The sequence below is a fragment of the Mobula birostris genome, chromosome 4 (genome assembly GCF_030028105.1).
Source record: "Mobula birostris isolate sMobBir1 chromosome 4, sMobBir1.hap1, whole genome shotgun sequence".
Classification (NCBI taxonomy): Eukaryota; Metazoa; Chordata; class Chondrichthyes; order Myliobatiformes; family Myliobatidae; genus Mobula; species Mobula birostris.
In genome coordinates, this window is record NC_092373.1 from 142792649 (window position 1) to 142818622 (window position 25974).

The following is a 25974-nucleotide window of genomic DNA, read 5'->3' on the forward strand; positions in this document are numbered from 1 at the left end:
GCAGATGAATGCGGATGGTGAGTGAGGGTTCAGCGCCAACTGCCTTCCTTTTGATTGCTACCGGAGAAGAAGTCTGTGAGCAGCCTATCTCTGTGTGGCCTGCTGTGGCAGGCAGGTGGGCCTCTCTGCTCTGTGTTGTGTCCCTCTCTTTCTATGAATGTCGGTGATATCAGAGGATGGTGTTGTGGTTCTGTGTTTATGGATTGGACTATTGTGTTTATGGACTGTGGACTTTTTTTTGACTTATAGTTTTTATATTCTGTGATTTTTATCCCCGATTCCTTTTCCGTTTTGTTGTTCTATTAGTTTTTTTTGTGTGGGGAAGAGGTTGTTTGGGGGGTCGAAGTTCTTGTTCCATTTTGTGCAAAGGGAAGGGTTTTGAGGGTTGATGAGTGGGATGCCGTTCTTTTTTGTGCGGGGGGGGGTGTGGATTTGATGTTTCTCTTTGGGCAGCTTTCATGTTGTTTCTTTGTTTCGTGGCTACCTGGAGAAGATGAATTTCAGAGTTGTATATGGATACGTGCTCTGATAATAAATGAACCTTTGAGGAGATTTGGTTTGTCAACTAAAACATTTATAAGCTTCTACAAATGTACTGTGGAGAGCATTCTGGCAGGCTGCATCATTGTCTGGTATGGGGGGGCGGTGCTAGGGGGCTATCGTACAAGATTGAAGTAAGTTGCAGAAACTTGTAAAATTAGTCAGCTCCATCTTGGATACTAGCCTCCATAGTATCCAAGACATCTTCAAGAAGTGGTGCCTTAGAAAGGCGACATACATCCGTCATTAAGGATCCTCACCACCCAGGACATACCCCCTTGTCACTTTTACCATTGGGTAGGAGGTACTGAAGCCCGAAGGCACACACTCAGCGATTCAGGGACAGCTTCTTCCCCTCTGTAATCTGAACCCATGAACACTAGCTCATTACTTTTCTTATTTCTGTTTTCTTCGCACTGCTTATTTTAACTTTATTATTTAATAGACATCCTGTATAGACACTTACTGTAACTCAGTTTTTTCCCCTCTATTTATTTATCATGTATTTCATTGTACTGCTGCTGTAAAGTTAATAAATTTCACGACATATGCTGGTGATATTAAACATGATTCTGATTCTGAAGGTGAAAAGATGGGGTGAGGAAGGTAAATATGTTTGGTGGTAGTACCCCTTTGGAGATGGTGGAAGTTATGGATAATGATGTGTTAGATGAATAAGCATCTGTTGTGGTAGGTAAGGATGAAAGGAACTCTTATCACTGTTAAGGCAGCAGGCATATGTGGTGAGCTTGGATGTTTGGGAACTAACTAGTCTATAGTTAACTGCCTTTTGCCTACATCCATTTTTAAACAGTGGCATGATATTTGCTGTCTTCAAAGCCTGCTCCGCCTTTCAATAAGATCATGGCTGATCTGGCCGTGGACTCATCGCTACTTACCTGCCTTCTCCCCAAAACCCTTAATTCCCTTACTATGCAAAAAGCTATCCAAACTTGTCTAAAATATATTTACTGATATAGCCTTCACTGCTTCATTGGGCAGCAAATTCCACTGATTCACCACCCTCTGGGAAAAGCAGTTCTTCCTCATCTCCATCCTGAATCTACTCCCCCGAACCTTGAGGCCTAGTTCTAGTCTCATCTACCAGTGGAAACAACTTTCCTGCCTCTATCTTATCTATCTCTTTCATAATTTTATATGTTTCTGTAGGATCTCTGCTCATTCTTCTGAATTCAGGCCCAGGCCACTCAATCTCTCCTCATAGTCTAATCCCCTAATCTCTGGAATCAACCTGGTGAACCTCCTCTGCACCGCCTGCAAACCCAGTACATCCTTCCTCAAGTAAGGAATCAGATCTGCATGCAGTACTCCAGTACCCTGTATAGTTGCAGCATAACCTCCCTACTCTTAAATTCAATCCCTCTAGCAATGAAGGCCAACATTCCATTTGCCTTCTTGATAGCCTGCTGCACCCGCAAACCAACCTTTCGTGATTCATGCACAAGTACTCCCAAGTTCCTCTGCACAGCAGTATGCTGCAATTTTTTTTTACCATTTAAATAATAATCTGCTCTTTCATTTTTTCTCCCAGAGTGGATGACATCGCATTTACCCACATTGTACTCCATCTGCCAGACCCTTGCCACTCACTTATTCTATCTATATCTCTCTGCAGATTCTCCGTATCTTCTGCACAATTTGCTTTTCCATTCAATTTAGTATCATCAGCAAACTACACTACACTTAGTCCCCTCTTCCAGATTGGTAATGTATATCATGAACAGTTGCAGGCCCAGCACCAACCCATGGCACACCGCTCACCACTGATTACCAACCAAAGTAACACCCATGTATCCCATCTCTCTGTTTTCCATTAGTTAACTAATCCTCTATCCATGCTAATACATCACCCCCAACTGTATGCATTCTCATTGTATGGATAAGTCTTTTATGCGGCACCTTATCGAATGCCTTCTGGGAATCCAAGTAAATAATGTCCCTCTATCTTCTGTGCTCATTATATCCTCAAAGAACTCCCACAAAGTGTTTCAAACAGGACCTGTCTTTACTGAACCCATGCTGTGTCCATTTCTGGATCCATTTCTTTCCAGATCCCTCACTATTTCTTCTTTGATGATAGCTTCAAGTATTTTCCCAACTTCTTATTTTAATTAACAGTGTATTTTATGTATTGGACCGTACTCCTGTCACAAAACAACAAGTTTCACATGTCAGTGATAATATACCTGATTCTGATTCAGAATGCAGAACATAGTTTTACAGAGAGTACAGTACAAGCAGACAATAAAGGCGCAAGGCCATGAGGTCAACAGAAGAATGATTTATTATGATTTAATTAGACACTAACCTTCTTTCCCACCTATAGCCATTTCCTCCACCACAACCTGTGTTCACTCACCCTCCATCCTCAGCTCAGCTCCACCCCGCCGGTTTTCTGGCCGCTGATTGGAGGACTGCTGCATCACGCGGTATTTGCAAGATGGCGGCGTTCTTGGTAATGGGCTGAGGACGAATGAGTAAGAACAAAGCGAACGCTTATTATCGATGTTGTCCGTTGGTTTATTTTTACTATGAAATAATATTGTACATGATGGTCCGATCGCTAGTGAGGTTTACCCTCTGACTTCTCGAATTGCAGATGTTACTTGAATGACCCGTTTTGTTTCGGTGCAGTCTTGGGTTATAATGATGATCGGTTGATGAAGAAGAGCGTACTCATCTTCCAAGCAAATCGAGGAGCTCATTCGGATCAGGACATAATTTTAATGTGTTTTGGTAATCAATGTTTTAAGCGATGTAAAAGAGATCGAATGTGATTGTAAAATCTATCTCCCTCTAATTACGTTGGTGGATGCTGATGGCATTTTTACGGGTAAAAATGTTTAATGAAACGTAAATTTAGAATAAACTGAATAGCACGTATCCTTTTTGCATAAAATACTGCTTAAACAGTAACTAGCAAAAGCAAAATTAGTTTGGTTTTGCTTAAAAGTTTGACAAACTAGTAAATGGTTCTTACACATTGCGGAAAACAGATCACCTGATTTTGTCCCATTGTTGCGTGGGAATTGGCTGTTGGTTGCAGTTTCTTCCTTTACTACCGATATCACTGACTAAAATGTTTGGGATATTTTGAACAGAACTACATTGTGATTTAAAAGTTATTTTTCCAGGTTGAAAAATGAGAGGCTGCAACTCAAGTGGTTGAGAGGAAGGGGGAGTGGAAACGGAGATGTAGCCAGATTGGGGAAAGCAATGGGTTATGAGCTATTGATAGATCATGGGTGACCTGATTAAATCACGGAGCCCGGTTCAGGGGGTCAAATGACCTATGCCTTCGATTCCTCATCTTGTAATATAAAAAGAACCAGTTTTAATATCACTGGCATATGTCGTGAAATGTTGTTTTATGGCAGCAGTACGTTGCAATACATAATTTAAACTATAAATTACAATAAGAAATATATGAATATATAAAATAAGTAGTTAAAAAGAGCACAATAACAAAAATAAAAAATATTGAGGTAGTGTACATGGATTCATTGTCCATTGAGAAATCTGATGGTGGTGGGGAAGAAGCTGTTGAGTGTGTATCTTCAGGCTCCTGGACCACTACCTTGGTGGTAGCAATGAGAAGAAGGCATGTCCAGGGTGGTGATGGTCCTTAATGATGAATGCCACCCTTTTGAAGTATTGCCTCAAAAAAAAAAGCAAGCAACCTGTTCAATTGTTTAGTAAAAATGGAGCAGGTCTAGGAACTGCAGACAACTTGGTTTTGGATAATAGAATTGTTAAATATATTGAGGTGCTTCATTGGAATCTTATACAAGATTTATTGCTAAGCCACTTTTAAGAAATTAGGAGAAACAGATTTTGGGAAATGTCTGAAAGGGGAGGGTAAAGAGGTTTACCAAAACCTGGTGCCTTAGCTGTTGAAGGGCGCAGTCAATAATGATAAAGGCAGATTTACACTAGAGAGACCAGAATTGAAGGGGTATAGGAGTCTTGAGTTTTATAGAAATTGAAGATTAAATTGTTGACCAATATAACTATATTCCATCTTTCACTTGTAGATAGCCCATAACCCTCCATTTTTGTTACATCCGTGTGCCTATCTAGGAGTCTTTAAAATGTCCTTGTTGTGTTAGCCTCTACCACCATTCCCAACAGTGTTTGCCAGGTATCCACCTTCTCTGTACATTGAAAAAATCTCTCTCTGACATCTCTCCTATATTTTAATCCTTTGTACTCTGGTATACACCATTAAAGGTGCTAGCTATCTATCTGGGCCCCTCATAATCTTATAAATCTAGATCAAGTCTCTTCTCATCCTTTGTCACTTCAGAGAAGTAGCTTGGAGGACGTAATCATAGTAGGATTGGAGTAATCACCTTTAGGATTGGAGTAAAAACTTTATTCGTAGTATTGTATGCCTTTGGAATTTTCCACCACAACTATGGACACACAGTTGTTGCTGAAATTGATATAACTTTAGATTTGGAAAGGAATACTTTGGGGAAATGTATCTGAGGTACAACATTATCTTGTTGAGACATTTGTATGGGTATATGGCCACCAGCTCCTATTTCTTGTGTTCCTTACAGATATATAGTTGCAAGAAAAAGTGTAACCCTTTGCAATGAACTGTTTTTCTGCATTAATTACTCATACAATGTGGTCTGATTTTCATCTAAGTCACAATAATAGACAAACACAATCTGCCTAAATTAATAACACAAACAATTGTACTACTTCCCATCAATATTGAGTGCAGCATTTAAACAGTCACAATCTAGGTTCAAAAAAGTATGTGAACCTCTGGGGTAATGTCTTCTCCATAAGCTGTTTGGAGTCGGGTGTTCCAATCAATGAGATGAGATTGAAGGCATGGGTTATAGAGGTACCCTGCTCTAGATAAAAAAAAATGCTCTAAGTCAGGTTACTGACAGAGCCTGCTCTTCTCAAGAAAGATCTGTTTATGTGCACCTTGCCCCAATCAAAACAACTTTCAGAGGATCTTAGAAGAAGAATTACAGAGATACATGAAGCTGGGAAATGCTACAAAAACATTTCTAAAGACTTGAGTGTTCATCAGTCCACTGTAAGAGAAATTGTATACAAATAGAGGAAATTCAGTGCTGTTGCTTCTCTCCCTAGGAGTGGGCGTCCTGCAAAGATCACCTCAGGAGCACAACGTGCAATACTGAAGGAAGTGAGAAAGAACCTAAGGGTAACAGTAAAAGACCTGTAGAAATCTCTAGAACTTGCTGAAGTCTCTATTCATGTCTCCACTATAAGAAAAATACTGAACAAGGATGCTGTTCATGGAAGGAAATCATGGAGGAAACCGCTGCTCTCCAAAAAAAAAAACGTTGTTGCACGTCTTAAGTTTGCAAAAGACCACTTGGATGTTCTACAGTGCTTCTGGGACAATGTTCTGTGGACAGATGAGACAAAAGTTGAACTTTTTGGCAGAAATGCACATTGTTATGTTTGGTGGGAAAAGGGCACTCCACACCAACACCAAAATCTCATCCTAGCTGTAAAGCATGGTGAAGGAGTATCATGGTTTGGGGGCTGCTTTGCTGTCTCAGTGCAATTATGGAGGGAAGAATGAATTCAAAATTGTATCGAGACATTTTACAGGAGAATATCAGGGCAGTGGTCTGTTACCTGAAGCTTAATAGATGATGCAACAAGACAGTGATCTGAAACATGAGTAAACCAACAACAGAATGGTTTAAAAAGAAGAAAATTTGTGTTTTGGAATGGCCAAGTCAGAGTCCAGACCTGAACCCAACTGAAATGCTGTTGCATGACCTGAAGAGGGCTGTTCATGCAAGGTATCCCAGAAATATTGATGAACTGAAACAGTTTTGTATGGAGGAATAGTCTAAAATTCCTCCTTACCATTGTGCAGGTCTGACAGCAGATACAGGAAACGTTTGGTGGAGGTTATTGATGCTAAAGGAGGTTCTACCAGTTATTAAATACAAGAGTTCACATACTTGTTCTAGCTGGACTGAATAATTAAACAATGTGTTCAATAAAGACATGAAAAGGACAATTGTTTGTGTGTTATTAGTTTAGGCAGACTTAGATGAAGATCAGATCACATTTTACGATTGATTAATGCAGAAAATCAGGTAACTGCAAAGGGTTCATAAACTTTTTCTTGCAACTGTAATTGTAGAATGAGGCAATTTGACTCCAAGGGTCAAATTAATACGGTATTTGCACTTTTGGGGAAGTAGCCTAGCTTGAGAGATGCCAAGAATTTTTTCCTTTACAATTTCAAAAGCTGAGGATTTATGTAAAAATGGTAACATTTGTTAAGTATTGCATCAATTAATTTTAATTATGTTTTCCTAATTTAATTTTAATCATTTTATATCTTTAGTTTACCTATTAAATATGTGATTGGAAATTTTCTTTGTTTAATTAGATGTATTTAAAATTAATTAGACCTTCTAATGGGTGTCAGTAAATTGGACGTCCTCTATAGACGATTCCTTCTTACAAAGTTTTTCATCCAAGGATGGGGAAAACCAGACGATCTCAGAAGGTACTCTTGGTGTCATTTCTTGATTATGTCTCTCATTATTTTAGCATCCATTGTTACAGTAACCTAGTGGACTATTTCATTTGTGGGATTGATTTTGTAGCTGGTTTGTCTGCTGAATTACAATACTGTTAAAATGTTATTACCTTAGCCTGCTTCAACTTTGCCGGATTGGAAGACTTTACAAACTGTTGGATGTTATTCCAATTAATACTCTAACACACTGGAACATAGAATATAATGTACAGACAGTGCAGGCCCATCGGCCCATGATGTCGTGCTGAATTTTTAACCTACTCTTTTGATCAATTTAAGCCTTCCCTCTCCCATAGACTTACAATTTTCCTTCACCTACGTGCCTTTCTAAGAGTTTCTTAAATGTCCCTATTGTATCTGCTTCTAATCAGACCCTGGCAATGTGTTCCACGCACCTACCTCTCTCTCTGTGTTTTTAAAAAACACACAACCTCTGACAACCTATACTTTCCTCTAGTCATCATAAAATTGTGCCCCTTGCATTGTCCATTTTCTCCTGGTGGGGGGGGGGGTCTCTGCTCTCCTCTCTAAATAGAGATCAATTTATCAAATTTTAATATTTAATTCTGTAAATGATAATGTTGCTTTGCTTTTGTTTGTAATTCCAAATGTATGCTTCAGCTTACAGCGTTCAACAATATGATGGGAACATTTAATTAAATACTTCACAGTCATATGAGTATAAAATTCACTAAAAAATGTAATTGTTTTCCTTTTAAAATTGCAGGTTGTTCGAATTTAGGAAAACAATAGGAAACAGAGAAAAATGTCAACAGTTAGTACCAAAAGACTATCCCATATTCATCGACAAGGTAGTGAATTGTCACAAAAAGATCTTATAAAAGTACATGACTTTTGCATTAGATTAGGTTGTGTGCTAGAATATAAATGTTGCAGTCTTTGTCTGTTTTAACTAGAATACATACCTCTGTAAAGCTGATTTTTGGCTCAGTTGTGATAGAGAGTACTAATTCTGGTGTTGGATTCCAGCAGAATCTCCTGGATTGTCAAGGGGAATAATAATAGTATATATGTCATTGTAGATTAATTTTGGTAATATCAATTGCTGAATTCTATCCTCACTTGGTTCTATAGCTTCATATTTCCCAGTATGAGTTCAGTCATGGCAGGATACAATTTTCAGTATCAGCTGACAGTTGTATTGATCTTTTAATTTAAGAAACATTTGACAAGCAAGTCAGAGTTGGCACTTTAGCAACTGGAGATGTCAGAAAGAGCTGAAGTCATTGCGAAACAGGTTGATTTTTGACAATGCTTCAGATGGTAGGGAGAAACTTAGCAAGAGAAAGGGAATTAAATTCTTCAAGACTAATTACTCTAGAATAGAAAGAAATGATAGTGACCCTAGTTGGATGTGCCATAATTAGCATTTAATCCATATCCCTAATTGTTCTTGAAGTTGGTTGTGATGTTAAAGCCTTCCTTGTAAAGCTACCTTCTGGTGAAGACACACAAATAGTAAAACTCCAGGACTTTGACCTACCAGTTGACTATCAGTTAAGCATTTGAAATAGAGACAGAGTAGAACTTTCAACTGATACTGTTCTTTCAGATAATTTGAGAGGAGAAACTTTGATATGTGAGTAAGGATGAAGAGATATGATGGCATGTGTACATGAAATGATTTGCTAAGTAAATCAGTAAACTGGAAGTAACCCCTGAAAGTTAATAGAAAAAGGAGTGCTAAGTAATTATTGGCTCAGTTCAAATGAATTTTGTGCTGCAATTGTGAATAAAATGCTTTTGGATAGTTGCGGGGGGGGGGTGACTAGGAAGACGTTGGAAAATCTTCTTCCTATAGATGCTGCCTCGCCTGCTGCTTTCCACCTGCATTTTGTGTGTTGCATGTGTTCAAATGCATTGTTGAGTTTTTAGCAGCTGTGGGAATAAAATAATGTTTTAAAAAATTATCTTGATGATAGGATAATTATGTTGAGTGAAACAGGACACTGAAGTACCAAGTTTGGATGTAGTGAGTTGGCAAGGCATGGGTAGGAAATGGAAAATAAATAGATTAAAACTTAAATGTGGCTTAAGTGCATCAATGCTGAGAGGATATTTAGAACCAATTGTGATTTCATACCTGGCTGTATAGGTGCTGTTAATACTTCATGTATGATAGAATTGTTTCTAGCTTCCTTATAAATTCAGGATAGTGAAAAGACAAAACTGGTTGTCAGTTTATGTATACTTACAGTTGTATTTTATACAAATAACTTCTTGGATTGCACTTGAGTTACTGGAATTAAAGTGGGAAATTGCTAAGATAGACCTCTTAATTTGTTAGATAAACATTTATATATCGACTAGCCCACAAAAATGAACAGAATGGTTTTTGTTGACGTTGTTTCATCTTTCTGTTTTGTGAACTTGTGTGTAGCAGGAAAATGCATAAAATGTGATCAGAATATTTGGTCACAATGCTCCTTTCCTGTTTGTCTTACTGTAATGATAACCTAGGGTTAAATTTTTTAAGGAAGGATTGTGTTTACTTGGATTGAATTCCCTGGAATTTATCAAGTTAAGGACGATTTAATCAGTTTTAAGTTAGAACTGTCAAATAATTGCTGTAATTTTCATGATAAACAATCGCAAATTAACTTTTTAGTTACTGTTGGGGTGTACAGTCCCAGATTTCGAGGACTGTAGGTGAAAAATGACTTGAAATACCTAGATTGAAGAAAGTGTTTTTTTTTTAAAAAAAAGTCCTGTTCTTACTGCATGAATCATCTGTGTCAACATTATATCAGGACAAGATTGGGAGTAGATTATGACTGATATTATTATTGTCACTGGCTGTCCCTGTCCCTTGCTGTCCAAGTTTCATCCAACAAGATTCAAGTAAGTGTGCAAGTAGATGAACAGTGAATGAGACAGTTTTAAAGAGAAGCAATTGGGGGAAAGCACATCCAGCTAACTTCATTGCAACATTTTATAATTACCTATTAAAATGATAAAATATAGTGCTGTAGTAAAATAAAGTGAGTGTCTAATGCACTGCGGTTGAGAAGGGTTTGAGGTATAGATGTTGGAGGAAAAAAATAACAGATCAGAACAAGGTTCCAGAAAGAACTGAGTTTGTTTGCAGACTAATCTGAAATCCAGTGTAGATCAGGTATGAATGAAGCTAATATTTAGATGAATGCTATGTTTTGAATATACTGGAGCTTGTGATGGATGAGGCCGGAACTGTGAGCATTGTAACAGTTGATTATCGAGGTTTATATTAGCTTCAGACAGATGGGCTAGTGAATAAATCTTCATTAATCCTCTCTCAGCCAGCACCAATGCCATTTTGAGTCATCCACTTTCTTTTAAGCTTCATAGCATGTATTCTTTCATCCCTACTCCTTGCTTTTAATAGCATTGATAAGGTTCTCCTAACCCATACAAATGCTGTGTCATCCAGATCCATTTGGTCACTTTCCTATCACAGGCAATCATTTGTCCTCTCAATCTGTCCCTTTAAACTGAAGTATTGAATATGCTTGTTTTCTTGTTCTTTCTACTTTTCATATGAGGTTATTCAGCTGAAATGTTAACACTTTCTGCATGACCTGCTCAATATTTCAAATTTATTTTATTGCAGGAGATTTATTATATAGCTCTGTCTGAAAATATGCTTTGGAAGAATGAATTAGTCTCAAAAGAACAAAACCTATAAATTGGGTTTGGGAGTTACGAATTTGGTTTTTCCAATCTTGAAGAAATTGATAGTGAATTGGTAGAACAGACAGCCTGACAGCAGAGGGTTGTTGTTGAGATGGAAGTGATTTTTAGACTATGTAGCAGTTGTCATCTTAATTCCATTTGGCATTCTTGGGAATTGCCTATTTACATTGGTTGTTGGAATCTTTATTTAAAAAAAAATGTTCAGGGCATCACTGGTCTGGGAACAAGGAAAGAGATAAAATAAGATATGAACCAGCTCCATCATTGAACAGCACTATCTCACAGGGCAGTGATTCATTATTGCACTCATGATACTCCATTCTGAACGCTCAGGTACATATCCCCTTCCGTACTTTACAAAGGACATCTGCTCAGGCTACGTTGTGCTGTTTTGAGAATCTGGCATAGAGCCTCTCTACTTTCTCTGCTTCTCTGGTTATAGCTGTGTCAAGAGCTCAATTTGAGTCCTGCCCTTTGCTGGTACTCTCCCAGCAAAGAATTGCCCCATGGATAGATACAGAATGGTTGCCTTTTAGGGCTGTTGATGACTTTGACATGGTGAATGGTCAGCTGCTCATCACTGAGGTGTTAGGTTTCATCATATCAAACAGGTGGTGCTGACAGAAACCACAGGATCCAGGCAGTCTGTTAACATATGGAGAAGTTGCTGCCAACCTCCAACAGAACAATCTGAATGCGGCTTGGGCCTCACTGCTCAGCATTGAGTGGCTACAGTGCCTGCCTTGCTCTTTATACCATACTGCCCTGGCTTGCATACTAGCCCTTTTAAGCAGTTTTTCTGCATTAATAGCAGAGCTTTACATTGTGAGGTCTGTGGCAGACTCCTGGCTCAGTAGCAAAAGGCAATAAGGAAGATGGACTCAAATGAGGTTCCCAGTGCAGCAATGCTGTTAGTAACATACTTATCTCTAATTATAAGGCAACAATGAAAGCTTTTAGCGCTGATTCCATGTTAGTGTCTGGGAACACATTCTGAGTGCGAAGAGCTGTTCTATAATCATTCCTAATTCTCTATCTCAACCTCATTTTCCTGTTCTATCACCATGCGTGGCTCCTTAAGGTTGTATTGGTCGGGGGCAGTAGTGGGGTAAGCTCCCACTGCCTATTACATGCTCCCAGTGGCATGTGTCTGAAATAGCCTCTGACCAGCTCCTGGCCTTCACTTGTGGCTTAGCTACTGAGCTCGGCAGACTGTTTCTACTGGCAGGATAAGAGGCAGAGGTAGGTTACTGGCACATTAAAACCAGTCGCTTCAGGCAGATGGGGCTCGTCAGCTGTGGTTGCTAGCTCACCTCGGAGAAGGAAAACTCTGACCTCCACTGCCTTACGGATATACCCACTCATGGAGAAGGCTTCAGGAGTAAACCCTGAGGAAAAATCCGAAGTGGAGTTCACTAAGGCAATTCTACGTTGAGTTCCATGCCAGCTGGCAACTCCTGCAATGCCGCTGGTGCCAAACTGTATTGGACTTTGCCATTCCATTGGAATCATCGGCTGCATAGAAGGGGAGGTGCCTCCTACACTGGCAACAGCTTGCTTTCTATATTCTACTCTCCTGGCTTGCATACCATGTAGACAGCTGGTACGCAACATCCATGGTTGAGCCCAACCAACGGAGGGACTCATCATGTGTGTTGATGGCTTTTATGATTAGAACTCTTTCTGTCCCCTTTTTAAACATAACCAGTGACTTGGCTTTCATAGCAAGTTGCAACAGAGAATTTCACAAGTTTACCACTCTAGACGATAGGAAAAAGGTCCACTTATTCTATTTTGTTTTGTCATCCATTGCAATGTGATACCTGCTATTCCATCTGCTTAAATTATGCACTCTAACATCTTATGTGGACTTGTGTGTCACTCTAACATCTTATGTGGACGTGTGTTTCCTCTGCCCCATCTCTACTATCAGATTCTTTCCTCTCCAGCCCTTGACCTTTCTCATCCACTTGGTTTCACCTATCACCTTCTAGCTAGCCTCCTTCCCTTCCCCCACACCTTTTTATTCTGGTATCTTCCCCTTCCTTCTCAGTCCTGAGGAAAGATCTCGGCCCAAAACGTTGACTGTTTATTCAATTCCATAGATGTTTCCTGAGCTGAGTTTTGTGTGTGTTGCTCAAGTATACTATGTCCAAATATGTTTTGTGTGTGTTGCTCAAGTATACGATGTCCATGTACCCTACATAGAAAATTGTGAAAAAAAATTAGATTTGTCAAAGGCGATTTCCCTTTAATAAATTCATGTTGATTTTGTTAATCCTTTTAATGACTTCCCAGTGCACTCTTATCACTTCCCTGACAGACTCCATTTATTTCCCTCCTTTTGCTGATATCTATTAAAGAGTGCATTTGCACCCTGTAGTACTCAGAATGTCACCTATCAAGTCCTGGCAATATATCAGTTTTTAATTCCCTTAATGTCTTGAGCACTTTTTGTTTTATTAATGTTGTTTTCCTTTACTTCTTCCTTTTCATTCGGCTCTTTGTTCCCTATCAATTGTGAAAAATCATTTGTATGGTCTCAAATAGATTTTGAGGTGGTTTCCCTACCTTCCAGTTCTCTGTTCAGAGACATTTAAGTATTAAATTTACTTTTAGAATGAAGTAATTGCAATGGCACTATTTTCCATGAGTTCTGTAAAATGGCTTGATGGTGTGCTTTATGGCATAATGTTGTTACCGGTCATCCCAACTTTTGGAACACCCAGCTTATTGACACCAATACATGTGAATTAACTCCAATAATATTATTAAATTCAAAAGTCTGACATACGTACATGTTAATTGCTATGTCTGGCCCCCTCTTTCTTGTCCCTCCCCCCACTTTCAGTATTTGGTCTTCTCTGTTTTTGATGCCACTCATTACAGTATCATGGAAGTATCGTTACCAGATAGTGATTATTGTGTATTGCCCAATGTGTGGGCACAATCGATGTTAGGACGTCTATAAAAAGGAAGCTGTTCATTACCCAGGAGTAACCTGCATTGCAGTATTTAAGAAGACTCCTACTTCCATGGAGCAAATGGAACTAAGGAGGTACTGGGCTAGTACTAAAGCTAGCAGTGAGTTCATGACTAGTTGTTTCTTTTCCCCAAAGATAAATTGTACAGCATTCTTCCTATGCAGCAATTTCACAAATAATGATTGGGTGAGGTGCGGCAGGCACAATCTTATGACTTAATGAGACAAGTCCTCTTTTACAATTATTTGGAACCTGTAGTTTTTTTTAAAGAGACTACAAGCCATGGATTTGAAGAACCTTGATAATTCCTAGAAATATACTAGATAGAGCAAAATTAATTTAATTGTGTACCACCTTTTAATTCTGCCTGCTTGCCCATTGATTAAGCAGCTGAAGATATTTAAGCTTTCAACTGAGAGAATGGTAAAGGCAAGTCATTTTATAATATACAAGAAGTTGTTAGATGAGTTGTTAAACTACAGGCCAGGTGCTGGAATATAAGATTAATATGACAGATATTTGATGGACATTGCTCATGGGCAGCCTCTCTTCACCAAGCTGTGAGTGATTTTTTTTTTGTTGTAAGAATATCAGTGGAAGGCTAAAGTTTATGTCATGTTCCTGGCTTAGCAGTATGTAGCCTGAGAGGATGTCCTTTTTAAATATAGGAAGGATATGTGGAAATTGATGTTCATTTCTTTGTTGCATAATTGAATACAATAGTAGTTTTCTCTACAGGTAGAGGAGCAGGCAGACTGTCAGATCATGGATGGGCACTTTGTATCTCCACTGGATCATTATTTGCCAGGGATTATGCCGGTTGAATCTGTCAATGCAAGGTAAGGAAATGAAAGCATACAATTGAATCTTGAATGTTCTTGCAAGACTTTTTGAGATGTGATGTGATTTGTCCTTAAATGGGTAAAAGAAAATATTAGATTTTTCTTTTTAAGATGTACATAAATGCCCCAATTTTTCCCAACATTATCTGATTTTTAAAAACTATATTTATTCTATTAGTCTATATTATTCACAATATATAATTGCAATTACTGATTATGCCAACTTGTTAACAGTTTCTGATCTATTTCCCTCTTCCATTGTGTCATCAGCATTGTTTGTTCAAGGTCAAAAGTTAATGATGTCAAAAATCCATTTTGAGTACAGTAGATTAGACAACTTAATTGTGTTAGTAAGCACAGTTTTTCATCTGTACATTGTTAGAAACAATCATATCTATCAGATTTAATTAAAAGTATATGAACTGTTAAACGTTTTCTAGTTTAACTATTCAATTAGAATATCTGTAAAGTATGTGTCATGACCTGACTCTGAGAATTTGGTATAATTTGTTCCTTTCAAAATCATCTTAGCAAGGTGGATAACCTTTTAACAAGAAGAGTGTAGAATATAGTGGGTCAATAATATTTAAGAGTTCATTATTTTTGATTAATACTTAGAGGTCTTGCTGGAACTGTAACGAAACCCAATTTCCCTCGGGATCAATAAAGTATGACTATGGAAGGAAACTATAACTCTTGCTAGAAGCTCACTAAAATTAAACTGTTTGTGGGAGCTTAGCCAAATCAAGCAAGAAACCTGATTATAATTTCCTGATTTCAAGAATAAGAAATGAACCAGAACAGATAGGAAAGGTACAGGGGAACATTTAAACAACAATGATCACGATTAATAAGGATTATAATGACGGAAAGGCATTTGGAAGGGCAAGTCTTGATTCGGGATACTCAGCATGGCTTTGTGCATGGTAGATTGTGTCTCGTGAATTTACTTAAGATTTTTTGAAAAGGTAACCAAGGGGATGATAAAGGCAGAGCAGTTGACGTTGTCTATTTGGGCATCAGCATTGCTTTTGACAAGGTCCCATTTGGCAGACTAGCCCAGAAGGTGAGATCATAATGGAATCTAGGATGTGCTATGGGGGAAGTCGTCACTGTAGTAGTGAAGGATTGTGTTTCCACATTGGAGGCCTGTGAACAGTGTTGTACTATGTCCTCTGTTATTTGTCATAAATATTAATGATATAGATGAGAATATAAGTGACATGATTAGAAAGTTTACGGATGTCACCAAAATTGGTGGAATGGTATATAGTGAAGAAGGTTACCTAACATTACTACGGGATCCAGAAAAATTTGGGAGATTGCATAAAAGAATGGCAGATGGAATTTAACTTAGATAGTGTAAGGTGATGCATTTTGGTGAGATAAATCAGGACAGGACTTGTATAGTCAATGACGGGGCCCTGGAGTGTTGTAGCAGAGATGGACGTTGGGTACAAGTAGATGGTTCCATGAAATTGGCAACACAGGTAGACAGTGTTGAAGAAGATTTATGACATGCTTGTTATTTTTGCTCGCCTATAACTACTGATGAGACCCAAAGCCCAACAATAGAACAAGCTGGAATTCAAAATAACCCTTTATTCAATAAAACTGCACCAGTCAGTTTTAAGACTCCATTCAAACTCTCACTCCCCAGTAAGACTGTTTCAATATTTTACCCCAGAAAAATTGAGTCCTTGACTGGGACAATGACCGATCAGTGAGGCAGCCTTTGATTGGTTTCAGCTGACCATAAGGTACTGATTGTTTTGTCTTGTTGTAACACTTGCCTACATCAGATGGGGCATTGAGTACAAGAGTTGTCATGCTATAACTATATAGGACATTGGAGAGGCTGGACTTTGAAGATTGTGTACAGTTCTGGTCACCATACTGTAAGAAGGATGCTGGACAGCATGCAGATTGATATTGCTGTGACAGCAGGGTATGAGTTTCAAGAAGAGACTTTTTAGGCTGGGATTGTTTTCCATGCAGTGAAGGAGGCTGAAGGATGACCTTGCAGAGGTATATAAAGTCATGATGGGCATAGGTGACATGGATTGACAGTTTTTTTCCCCCCGTGTAGGGGAGTCGTAAAAATATAGAGCATATATTTAAGGAGACCTGAGAGGTAATATTTTCACAAATATGAGCAAGCTACCTGAGGAAGTGGTTAAAGACATACACAGTTACACCATTTAAGAGAAATTCAAGCAGGTCCATGAATGGAAAATGTTCAGAGGGATCTCAGCCAAATATAAGTGGAACTGGCTCAGAAGGGCACCTTGGTCAAGAAGTCGTTGAGCTGAAAGGTCTGTTTCCGTGCTGTACAGCTGTATGACTAATGATACTGAGATGTGCAGGCAAGACTAAGACTGCATTTTGGGGAAAAAATAACTAATCTTGAGAGATGGAAGATAAAACTTGGGAAGGTAAATTGGAGAAAATTATCGACCAAGACTTCAAACACTCTTAGGAAAAATTAGTTGGATGACTGGAAGTTTGCGGTGATATATTTTGCTTCAAAAAAATGAAAGCCGATAACTCAAAATGAAGTAGGGAAATTAATGAAAGGATTAGTTGGAACAAAGCCAAAAGCAAATACAAAGATGCATACAATTGTCTTGAATAAAAAGATTTGGAAGTCAAAGAGAAATGCCAAATTACACTATCAGATAAATATTGTAAATATTCACCAATACAAAAATAGCAAAACAAAGATAGATAAGTGGATCAAGAGAAGAACAGGATAAATGGTGAAATGACAGCCTTGGTGTTTACTAAAGAGACGACCAAAATAAATGTGATATTAGAAGAGGCAACCAAAAAGATGTCAAAGTATTTTGCTGTATATAGTTTGGAAATAAGGAAGTAATTAAACTTGGTATAATAAACAGAAAAAGTTTCATTGACCCACGATATGTCAACTGGTTTTTCAAGACCCAGTTCCTTGTTCTTTCTATGAGGCCCAGAAATATTTTGATGAAACCTGTTAACATGGAAAGTTAACTCTGCTTCTTTCTTTACAATTGGCACCTCTTATGCTGAATGTTTCTAGCAATATTTGTATTTAGTTCATATTTCCAGCTTTACAGTATTTTATTTCAAAATGTTTTGATTTTTTAGCACAGTTTAAGTTATTGCTAGATTTCTTCCAATGTTAGATCAATAGAGCTCAACGAACTAAAAAGGAATTCTCCTTTTCTTAACTTTTACTGCCATAATTTCAAACCTGTAGCCTCCAATTGCTAATAATCTTGTCAGATTATCAATTAATCTTTGTGGTCAAAAGACTGCAAATTTTACAGTCTATTCTCATTTTTTGAAAGAGAATATTATTAGCTTTGGTGTACTGCATTCCTTTTTTCTCTGTACATTTGGTTAAATATCATCTGTCCCATCCCTGAGGTCTTGATATCTCTTGTAAAGACTAATTTCCAGATTAGGACACACTATCCTAACTGCAGTTGAACTGGTCGAATTGTACCCACAGGTGGTTGTATTGAAGGTAGGGAAGAAATACAAAAGGCATATTAAGTAATAAAGGAAATAGAGGTCTGGTGGACATTATTCTTGGAAATCAAAAGACAGAACTATTGGCCAGTTAGATTAATGTCATACTAGAAAGATATTGGAAACAATATTCAAGGGTTAAATGGAAAATAATTGTAGCAACCTAACTGAAAGAGAGACTACAGGACCGATTTCTAAAAGGAAAGTCAGGCTTTTGACAGCCTTTGAAATGATTTAAATTAGTAGTTCCACTATATCTCATAAAGTCATATAGAACAGTGTGAAATGTAATTGTTCAGTCTGGCAGAAGATGAATACATTATTTCATGGGGATCAGTGATAGAACTTCTGTTGGGCTCTGAAGTGCAGTTCAGTTTGTAGATAACTCCATCTTAATGGATGTTGTTTACATTAAGGAAAATTTCCTCAACATTTAGAGGACCTTAAAATATAAACGGTTTCCAAATAGCAAATAAATTTCCATCCTTCTGTGGTGATTTTTTTGGAAGGAGAAATATGGAAATACTTACTCTCATGGAAGAATGAGACCAAATTGGATAGAACCAGACGGGTGTTAGGAGATGCTGATTCACACATAATATGTAATCATGTGGCTATAAAATTACAGATGGATAGAATAGAAAAAGAGAAGTTTTAGGACCATATTTGGAATTCTGTGCAGTTTTATTCTCTTTAAAAGTGTGGAATCACTAAAGAAAATACAATTTTATGGATGATGTAAGACCTGAGAGTGTATAATTACCGTGAAGGACCGAATAGCAGGCTGAATTGACAAGAAAAAAATGATGGAAGTTCTTAAATTTAAAGAGAGAGAATATTTTCACATTGGAATTCCAAAATGATGCTCACGGACACAAAATAATCATGTATATTTTCCAAAAAGAAAACCAATAATCATCCTTACTCAGTAGTGAGAATGTGGGATACGTTATTCCAGGGAAAAATTGAGATCAACGGCAATTTTAGTGGAAAGTAAAATAAAGGGATGTGTTGTATTGCTCGGATGAAGTGTCTTGGGGCTGAAGATGTGAAATTTGATACCAAATCCAAATACAACTTTTTTTTTGGGAAAATATAAACTTGGTGCTGAAAGTCTGAAATGTACACAGAAAATGCTGGAATCAGTCATTGGGTCAGATTGCATCTGTGGAAAGCTTGTCCTGTTGAGTGTTTAGCTTCTTTTGTTTCTTCAAAATTTTATTTGGGCTAGAGATTTGCTTTAATCAGGTTGACAGGCTCCATTTTGCCCATGTTCAGTTGCACCCAGATTCTCCAAGCAGATGTCTACATGATAGTATATACAGTTCCCTGTTTAGCATCTAGCTATCATCAAAGCTTCTGCTCTTGCTTTTCTAAAACTTATTAATGAAAGCTCAACGTCTTTAAAAGATTCTGGACATACAAGCTGTCCTGGATGATTAATTACAAAATAGCAATATTTATCATTAACTGTGGCTCCTGCAAAATACCAAATATTAATACATTTACTGTCTTTGGTTTATACTACTTGTTGATTTTCTGGTTCTCATATTTTATAATGAAGAAAATAATTCAATGAACCTCAAGCTCCCCTTGTTTGGTCAAGTTTAAGATCTTTCATACAATGTCACACATTACTTTTAATAACTGAGTGATGAAATGGTGAGCCACAAGCTTTTGGAAAACCAATACATTTTAGGGATCAGTATTAATTTTTGGGAGCATGGCATAAATCTCTGCTCACTGTTGCCAATTGTGCAGCAAGGGATTGCGCACAGTTCAGTGTGGAGAATCTGTCTGTCAGGACTGGTATTGGTGCAAATGTTGTGGTTATCAATACTGAGATGTGTGGCTCAGGTCAGCACAATGAATGTGGATATTGCCAGGGATTAGGACACCCTACTCCTTGTATTGACAGTTTACCCACATCCTCCTGTTAGATATAACTGAATCAACTGTTGGGATAGGGATAAATATAAATGTTTCTTCGGATTAAGAAGGGAAAAGTTATGCTGACACATTTCAAAGTCTAACTTCATCTCAAAATTCCAATATATGTTTAATAAGTTATTCATTTGTTCCGTATTAAGGAAATTTAAATTTTAGTAGCTATCAAGAATACAGCTTTATCCAAAGGATTTCACCTTGTAGAGGTTTAGGATAAGCTTTATTTCTACACATTACGAACAAGCAATTGTTTGCATGTTAGCTGAGATAAATTATATATCAGATGTCTTTTTCAGTCCAGGTTCTGTGTGTTTAGGATTTATGATTATCACATCATTGTGCAACTTGCCACGTGAAGTTACTCACACTGCCATTGCTGCAGGTTTCAGTTTATAATTCCCAAAGAATGGAAGAGCAAATATCGACCTGTATGCATTCATCTGGCAGGCACTGGAGACCATGTAAGTGGAAACACACAATATTAGTTTAAACTCTTATGTAATTGACATAAAATAGCTGCATGTAATTTCTTAAAGCCATGATGATCATTATTGCAACTTATAATTAAAAGTATTATTGCTATTTGGTTACGGTAAAATTACAATAATTCACAATATAATTTCACAACTTCTAATGGCTTGACATCTGGTCACTGGGAGCTTGTTCTTGTGTTTGCGTTTCACTCTTTGGGGGTCCTACTGGGAGCTGGGGCACCTGAGAAGTGACACAATGAAAAGCAAGTACCCAGTGACCCAGATGTCAAACCATCAGTATTTGTAAATAGCTACATTGAAACAGTGAAACACAAACATGAAATTGCAGCCAATTTTGCTGGCAATACAAAGATAAGAGGAAAAGTTGTGAATAAAGAAGATATAACTTAAAGTAGAAAAGCCTTGCTACAACACAATCATCGTCGTCGTGGCTATCCCTCGAGGTCAAGGACGATGGTCTTCGTTCTGAAGAAGTGGCCCACAGTGCAAAGACGCCTGTGCATGTATTTGTTTAACGCGTACTTGTGTTACACTTCAAGAAGCACATGGTACTTCACAAATCAACCAACTGATTCCAATGGCATGGAAACCACGACAATTGGAGCTGATGGATTTGTTGCAGCCTTCATCTGCCTTCACAGCCATTGAGTTCGAAGTAACTTCGTCCGCCTGTTCCACCGTTGAGGTCTTGATTGGATTGTTCTTTGTCAGGAACCTCACCACCATGGGTGACCCTACCAGGAGCATAGCTCCAGACGGCATTGCTCTCAGGATCACAGGACTACACAAGCTTCTCCACCACGACAAGGTGACAATCCACAATAGGGCCAAGCTGAAGCCACATCTGGTGCAGTGCATATAGCTTTTGTTTCTATATTTAATGACTGATAATTCCCAAAGAGTAAATGCGGATCTGTATATATTCATCTGGCAGTTACTGGAAACATTTCACTAGATTGATCCCTGGGGTTAAGAGATTGTCTTGCGGAACAGGTGTGCAATTTGGGTCTAAACTCACAAGAGTTTAAAAGGATGAGAGGTGACCTTTTTGAAATTTGAAGGGTTCTTGACAAAGGAAGTGCAGGGAGCTTGCTTGCCCTTGTGGGTAAATATAAAATTTGGGAGTATGGCTTTAGAGTAAGGAATTGTTCATTTAAGATAGAGATGAAAGTGAATATCTGCTGAGAATTTTTTGGAATTTTCTACCCCAGAGAGCTATGAAAGCTGAATTATTCATAGTCTACATTAATAAGATTTTAGTCTGTTGGGGAGGCAAATGAGAATAGTCAGGAAACTGAAGTTCAGACCAATACTAGATCAGGCATTACATTGAATGGTGGAGTATGTTTTAAGATCCACATAGTCAATAATGGTTCCAGATTCTTATATTAAGCAAGATAGTGAAGAATGTTAAGAGTCCTATGAAACTGAATCAGAATCAGGTGTAATTTCTACGGCATAGGTCATGAAATTTGTTGTTTCATGGCAGAAGTACAGTACAATACAAACATAAATATAAATGACACAAATATATACATAAGTAGTGTAAAAAGAGAGCAAAAACATATGGTGAGGTCATGCACATTGTCCATTTAGAAATCTGATGGCAGATGTGAAGCTGTTCCTGTGAAGCATGTCAGCATCCATAGAAATATTGCTTGAACTAAATTAAAATAAAGAACTGTGTTTCCCTCTACTAAAAAAAATTAGAAATAGTTGTAACATGCTGTTTAGCACTATACCATGAATATTCCAAGTGTTTATCCCTAGTCTATATTGAGTGAACTGATCTTCATCTGATCAAATGAATAGCATGGTGGAATCTTTTGTTTATTAAATTCTGGGGTGGATTTATTTCTTATGGATGTTGTGCAAGGGTAGCATTCACTATAAAGTCTACAGTGATTAAACAGCTATAGTAATCAGTTGAATTCTAAGCCAGGTTATTTATGATATGTGTACACTATTGCTTAGTCAGGAATTTAAGCCCAAAGTAATTCTTGACTGCTGTTTGAGTATAAAGGTGAACTTCATATTCAGTTACTGTTTGCTGCAATAACTGAGAATGTGTGTATGGAAAGTTCAATGTATGTTTTATCAGCGGGGGAAGAAACTTGGGGTAGTTATAAAATGAATGGAAATTCTGAATGTTGGAAATTGTGCCCCTTGTAGCAATCAAATAAATTGGTATTGACTTGAAAGGTGAAACGACAGGATTCAATAAAATGTCACATGAACTATTAATGTATTTTTAAGGAAGTTCTTTTTGTGTTATAAATTTAACACATTTTGTTCAAAATTATTTCTAGTTTTACTGGCGAAGGCGCACTTTGATGGCTCGTCCAATGATAAAGGAAGCGTGTATTGCATCACTTCTTTTGGAAAACCCGTATTATATCCTTTGTGAATGTTTATAAACTTTACTGTCACCCAAAAATATCAATGTGAGGTTAGTCACTTGGAGTTATAATTTCTCAGGCCTGTTTCCTAACTAAATTTCTTGTGAAGATTTAATCAGCAAAGTAAAATTTCCGAAATAACTATTTAAAATGACAAAAAGGCAGTTCATGAAGCACACGTTACCTGACTACTGGAGCCAATGCTGGGACTTGTGTTCACTTTTCTATGTAAATCCCGGTTTCCAGTGGCATTTTTCATTTGCTGCCTTTGCTGTTCCAGTACACTCCATATGGAGTGTGACAGGAAATCATAATCCATAAATTCTGCTCTTTTGGCCCAACCTGATTATGAAGCTAATTAATATTTTAAGCATAATACATAATGAAACAGGAGAGCATCTAAATACTAAATCTCTTTTTTAAATTCTCACAGGCAATTGAACAAATACTCAGCTATTTAAATAGCATTCAGTTCCAACATGTTTCATTCTATTTTTCAGAATAGAATAGAAACCACTTTACTCCACAGAGTATTTGATCATCTGCATATACACTTTCCAGTAACCTTCAATCTGTTTATATTGGCATGAAAATTGGGTGAAGCAGGCAGGTGCAGTTTTTTTGCAAATTAGTTAATCTATATATAGTGTTAGCTGTTTTTGATGTTCTAGGGAGTTAATTGTTACCAAGTGCAAGGGAGAAATTATTTTTCTACTTGTCCTAGGTGTGAACTTTACATAATTTCCTTCTTTATTTGGTCTTGATGTAATTACTTTTTAAATAAGATATCAAAATAGTTTAGATATTATGCTTTACCAGTAACAGTTCATTATGTACAGGTATACTTTCAATATTTAAAAGGATATGTATTGCTGTATTATTTTTTTTAAATGCATGAAAATTGGCTATTTTCCCTGACGACATTGTTACATGGCTACAGGAAACCTAAAGATCAAGTGTAAGTATTTAGTAATGTGTACTTGTTTTGTCTCTTGTATAATCTTTCTTTGTCTTCACAATAAATTTAGTGTTCTGCTTTATCTATTTTGTATAAGAGAAATGCTGGATGCATTATAGGCATTTTGAACAAGCCTCTTCATTCTTTAGTGATCAAGCACACCACAGTTCATTATTTTGTGGCCTTCACTGATTACTTCTAGGAAAAATCCAGCTAAACTGTATCTTGTTGTGATTAGGTTTGTTCCATTGTGATCCTTTTTACTCGCCTTGTATAATCGTCCAGGACATTCAGCATGATTCATTGTACTTTTTATCAGTTCTCTTTTAACTTCAAGGACGACAACTCAGGTGCTGGAAGAGAAAAGCAACACGTGTCTAAGTACTCAGCTGAACTTTCTCATGTTGATTTCACTTTGCACGCTTTCGTGTCTCTGAATTAATTCAGCAGATATGGATGTAAATTCCATTTGCAGTATAGGTATTTTCTTGTTATGCAATATAGAACTGAGGCCAAGGCTAAGGAACAAAATTTGGTATATCTCGAGAACCTTGCACTAGGGCTGATTTGTTTTTTTTGCTCTGGAAATTATTTCAAGAGGTTACTGATCTGATCTACCAAACAAAAGTAAACAAAATAACTAGATAAGCTACTTGATTACTTTCAAATGGCTGTAGCAGTAAAAGACATTACAAAAATGATTAAGGGTGGGATACAGGAGGGATTTGAATGGGTAGATTTTAAAACTCTGGATTGTTGGATCATGATCACCTAAAGATCCATAAGCACAGTGCAATGAATTAATGAGATTTGTTACAGGTTGTAACAGACGCAAGATTATTGTTTTAAAGAGAATAACGGATATGAGCTAAGCATGAGAATTGCTGAGTCTGAATGATAGACTACACAAGAACAATCAAAGTCATGGATAATTTAAGAGTTGATAGTTTTGTGGTCTGTACTAAAGGAAGGTTCCTTAAGATTGTAATAGCTGGGGATGGTAGTGGGCTAAGCTCCCACTACCTATTAAATGCTCCCAATGGCATGTGTGTCCAGCTCCTAGCCTTCATGTGTGGCTGAGCTACTAAGCCTGGGGGAAGGGGAAGGGGCAAAAGCAGGTTACTGGTGCTTTAAAACCAATTGCTTCGGGCAGATGGGGTTTGTCATCTAAAGTTGGCAGCTCATTTAAGAGAAGGACAACTGTAATTTCAAACATCTGCTGCCTTGCGGCTGTACCCAATCATGCGGAAGGCTTTGGGAATAAGCCCTGAGGAAAAATCCAGAGATGGAGTCCCTAAGGCAAGCCTGTGTTGAGCTCAATGCTGACTGGCAACTCCTGCTAAGCCACTGGTGCCAAACTCTATCAGCCCCTGCTGTTCCTTTGGATTCATTAGCTGTGTAGAGAGGGAGCCTACTGCAGAGACAACAGCTTGATCTTATATCGTAGATCCCTGGCTTGCTTAGACAGCTAGGGCGCAACATCCATGGTCAACCCTGATCAACAGTGGGCTTACTGACGTCAGTAGAGCAATAGAATGAATAGTTGGAATTAAATTTTGTTCTGGATGTTAAGAATACTAGAATGTTTTTATTAAGTAAAATTGGGGTGCACAACGTGGCTGATAGAAGATGGGTTAATTTAAAAGTACAGAGTGCAAATAGGGCGAGAGAATCTAAAGAATTTAAGATTTACAATGATGTTAACAGTGGGGACATGTCTGTTGGGGGGGTACAAATTAAGGGAAAACTGCAGAGAAGAGTTGATGATTTAGTATATTTAAAGCAAGATAAGATTCAAAGTACATTTATTATCAAAGTATGTATGCAGTGTACAATCCTGAGATTAGTCTTTCCACAGAAAGCCTCAAAACAAAGGAACACCATGGAATCTATTCAAAGAAAACGTCAAACATCCAATGGGCAAAAAAAGAACAAATCATGCAAACAGCAAAAAAAAAAATGAGTGAAAACAATATAAAACATCAAACTACAAAGTCTTTGAAACAGTCTGGGAACGTTCA

At 37.6% G+C, this 25974-nt stretch overlaps 1 protein-coding gene across 1 annotated transcript in view; it reads left to right on the forward strand.

Moving 5' to 3' along the window:
- Positions 1-2996: 2996 nt before the first annotated feature.
- The window catches only part of abhd18 (abhydrolase domain containing 18), a 58499-nt gene continuing 35521 nt past the window's right edge, over positions 2997-25974 (forward strand). Inside the window, exons 1-8 of the mRNA XM_072256153.1 lie at positions 2997-3038; positions 3161-3297; positions 6988-7087; positions 7848-7932; positions 14536-14636; positions 20485-20563; positions 22906-22990; positions 23926-23953. Coding sequence (XP_072112254.1) covers positions 3222-3297; positions 6988-7087; positions 7848-7932; positions 14536-14636; positions 20485-20563; positions 22906-22990; positions 23926-23953 — 554 coding nt within the window. The 5' untranslated portion in view covers positions 2997-3038; positions 3161-3221. The remainder of the gene's footprint in view (positions 3039-3160; positions 3298-6987; positions 7088-7847; positions 7933-14535; positions 14637-20484; positions 20564-22905; positions 22991-23925; positions 23954-25974) is intronic.